The sequence below is a fragment of the Nicotiana tomentosiformis genome, chromosome 10, assembly GCF_000390325.3.
Source record: "Nicotiana tomentosiformis chromosome 10, ASM39032v3, whole genome shotgun sequence".
Taxonomy (NCBI): domain Eukaryota; kingdom Viridiplantae; phylum Streptophyta; class Magnoliopsida; order Solanales; family Solanaceae; genus Nicotiana; species Nicotiana tomentosiformis.
In genome coordinates, this window is record NC_090821.1 from 54,926,896 (window position 1) to 54,930,456 (window position 3,561).

At 41.8% G+C, this 3,561-nt stretch overlaps 1 protein-coding gene across 1 annotated transcript; it reads right to left on the minus strand.

The window, feature by feature from the left end:
* Positions 1–760: 760 nt before the first annotated feature.
* LOC138900189 (uncharacterized) lies at positions 761–1,651 on the minus strand. The gene is made up of 2 exons (XM_070186904.1): positions 1,247–1,651; positions 761–901 (listed from the first exon to the last, which is right to left on the minus strand). The coding sequence occupies exons 1-2, from the start codon at positions 1,649–1,651 to the stop codon at positions 761–763; spliced, it is 546 nt and encodes a 181-aa protein (XP_070043005.1).
* Positions 1,652–3,561: the final 1,910 nt, after the last annotated feature.

Consider the following 3,561-nt stretch of genomic DNA (forward strand, 5'->3'; position numbering starts at 1 on the left):
AAAACCCCATGTGGCCTAAGAAACTCCGCACACCCTTCACCGAAGTTAGAGGTGGAAGTTTAGAAATAACCTCAATATTTTCCTTGTCAACTTCAATTCCATTCTTAGAGATTTTGTGGCCAAGGATAATGCCTTCCTCGACCATGAAATGGCATTTCTCCCAAATAAGCACTCAATGTGTTTCTTCACATGTAGCCAACACTTTATCCAGATTTGCAAGACAACCATCAAAAGAATCTCCAACCACCGAGAAGCCATCCCTGAAAACTTCAAGGTAGTCCTCTACCATGTCCGTGAAGATAGCCATCATATAGCATTAAAAAGTTGTCGATCCATTGCACAAACCAAATGGCATCCACTTGAAGGCGAAAGTACCATAGGGACATGTAAAGGTTGTTTTCTCTTGATCCTCTGAAGCAATATGAATTTGGTTGCATCCTGAATACCCATCAAGAAAGCAATAGAAAGCACTACCGGCCAATCTATCAATCATTTGATCTAAGAAAGTAAGTGCAAAATGATCCTTCCTTGTGACGGTGTTGAGCTTGCGATAGTCCATACACACCATCCATCCGTTCACCGTTCTTGTAGGAATCAACACATTCTTGTCAGTGGTGACCACCGTCATGCCCCCCTTCTTCGGGGCATATTGAACCGGAGAAGTCCACGAACTATCGGAGATGGGGTAGAAAGCCCCGACATCCAACTATTTGATAATCTCCTTTTTGACAACTTTTTGCATAGCCTCACTGAGTCTCCTTTAATGTTCAATAGATGGTTTGGCGCCTTCCTTCAAGTTGATCTTATGCATGAAAAATGCATAGCTTATTCCCTGAATATCCGCCAATGTCCACCCAGTAGACTTCTTCCTCTTTTGTAGCACCGCCAATGTAGAATCGACCTGCACGTTAGTCAAACAAGAGGAAAGAATAACTGGTAAAGTAGAACAAGGGACAAGAAATTCATACTGAAGATGTGGAGGCAATGGATTCAACTCCAAGGTAGGAGGATCTTCAATGGAAGTTTTTGTAGGAGAAGTTGTCCTATTTTCAAGATCCAAAGATAATTTTCAGGGTGCATAATTGTACGACCCCATTCCTTGCAAAGAGTTCACATATTCCATGAAGCCATCCATCTTGTCATCATCAAAGTTGAGCAAGAAAGCCTCCAACATATCACCAACATTGATCACAGCACTTGTGTCATCAACAATAATATCGGTCAGCAAGTCCACAAAAGAGCATACCTCATTGCTATTTGGTTGCCACATGGACTTAAACACATGGAAAACCACTTGTTCATCACCCACTCGGAAAGTGAGTTCTCCGGCTTTAACATCACAAAGATCCTTACCCATAGCAAGGAAAGGTCTTCCAAGAATAATCGTCACCTCATAATCAACTTCACAATATAGAATAACAAAATCTTCCGAAAGATCTTCAATCACTCCTAAAGGTCTCTTTATAGTAGGATAGGCCATTTGCAATCTCATAGAGGTGGGTCTTGGTTTCCAAAGTCCCAAGGTCTTGAAAACCGAATAGGGCATCAAATTGATACTTGCCCCAAGATCACAAAGAGCTTTAGCAAACTCGGCACTACCAATTGTATAAGGAATCGTGAAAACACCAGGATTCTCTAAATTAGGAGCCATTGAATGCACAATTGTACTCACTTGATGAGTGACTTTGATAGTTTCAAAATTCATTGATTGCTTCTTTGTCACGAGATCTATCATAAACTTTGCATAACCGGGTATTTGTTCCAAAACTTCAACTAATGGCACATTTAATGAGACTCTCCATCATTTGAATGAACTTCTTGAATTGATTCTCACCATTTTGCTTGGGAAGTCTTTGAGGGTATGGAGGTGAAGGCTTAGGAAATGGTGTCTTAGCCTTTTGCACTATCGACTTCGGTATGTCAATAATGTGATCCCTAGAAAGGTTGACCCCCTCTTGAGTCTCTATCACACTATCATCAATATCAATCCTAACTTAATCATTTGATTGTACCACATTGTTCTAGATCTCTTCTTTCTGCACCACTTGATCATCATTCACAAGTTGCTTTTGACTTGAGATGGGTGCATTCCCACCTCTTCCACTTCTTGTAGTAATGTCCATGGCATTCCCCGTGTTGTTTTCACCCTTTAGGTTTACTACCGTGTCACTTGGTAGTGCCCCTTAGGGCGAGAATTTAGAGCTTGAGATATTTTCCCCATTTGAACTTCTAAGTTGCGGATCGATATGTTGTGTGAGGCATGTTGGGCATCCAAATCGGCATTCTTTTCCATCACGCCCATCTCATTGTTTGAAGAACTTGGACCATGGGAAGGATGAAGAGGCGGGTTTCTCGGTTGTTGATACATCGGGGCCTTTGGAAACCCGACCCCCAATTTCCTTGATTATTGTTCCATCCGCCTTGATTGTTACCCCCCCCCCCAATTTTCTTGATTATTGCCACTCAAATTTCCTTGATTGTTGTTGTTATGTCAATTCCTTTGATTGTTGCCACCACTCCAATTTCCTTGGTTGTTAGAATTTCAATTACCTTGATTGTTTTGAGGTCGCCATTGTTGTTGGTTTGGGCAATAGAAATTATTTCGTTTCCCTTCAAAGTTGTTCACATATTGCACCTCCTCTTCTTGTTCGTTGTAAGAATCATCTTGATCAAAACCACTATCCTCTTGCACATAATTCTCCACTCGATGTTGCACTTGTGGACCCTTGGTCCTTCTTTTGTTCACCATCATATTCACTCCCTCCATGGCATTGACTTGCTTAGGATTTTACAATTGTTAAAGGTGAGCCTTTGCTAATTGATTCATGGTGGTAGTCAATTCGGCAATGGCTTGCCCATGGTCATGAAACTCTTTGTAAAGGTGGATCACGTTCGGATCACCTTGTGGAACATTAGCCCGTGATTGCCACTCCAATGATGATTTTTCCATTTCATCTAAAATCTCACGCGTCTCCACGTAAGGCATAGTCATGAATTTCCCACCGCAAGTTGATTCACTACACATTGGTTGGTTGTGTTAATCCCACGATAGAAATTTTGTTGAATCATATTCTCCGTCATATCGTTGTTGGGACATTCCTTCACCATTGTTCTATAAAGTTCCCATATCTCGTGTAGTGATTCATTTGGATCTTGCTTGAATGCCAAAATCTCATCCCAGAGTATAGCCATGTGACCCGGAGAGAAGAACTTAGAAATAAACTTTTCCGCCAATTCATCCCAATTGTGAATGGAATGGTTCGGCAAACGTTCCAACCAATCTAAAGCTTTCCCTCGTAAAGAGAAGGGAAAAGGCTTTAGCCTCAATGCATCCTCAGAGACATTTGTTTGTTTTCTGCCCCAACAAGTGTCCACAAGCCCCTTCAAATGTTTGTATGCATTTTGACTTGGAGCACAGGTGAAGAAACCCCGTTGCTATAGAAAGGTGAGCATCACATTGGTGATTTGAAAGTTGCCCGCCCTAATACGGGGAGGGACTATTACACTAGCATATCCTTCATTGGCTAACACCCAGTGTGGAGCCGCTCATGGTGGAGGCGG

Bases quoted from the DNA above. Each gene is read 5' to 3' on its own strand.
- LOC138900189 (XM_070186904.1), bottom strand. From the start codon at position 1,651: ATGGCTCCTAATTTAGAGAATCCTGGTGTTTTCACGATTCCTTATACA. The intron at 902-1,246 runs GTATGCTCTTTT...ACTAACGTGCAG, and splicing joins GGCAACCAAATAGCAATGAG to GTCGATTCTACATTGGCGGT.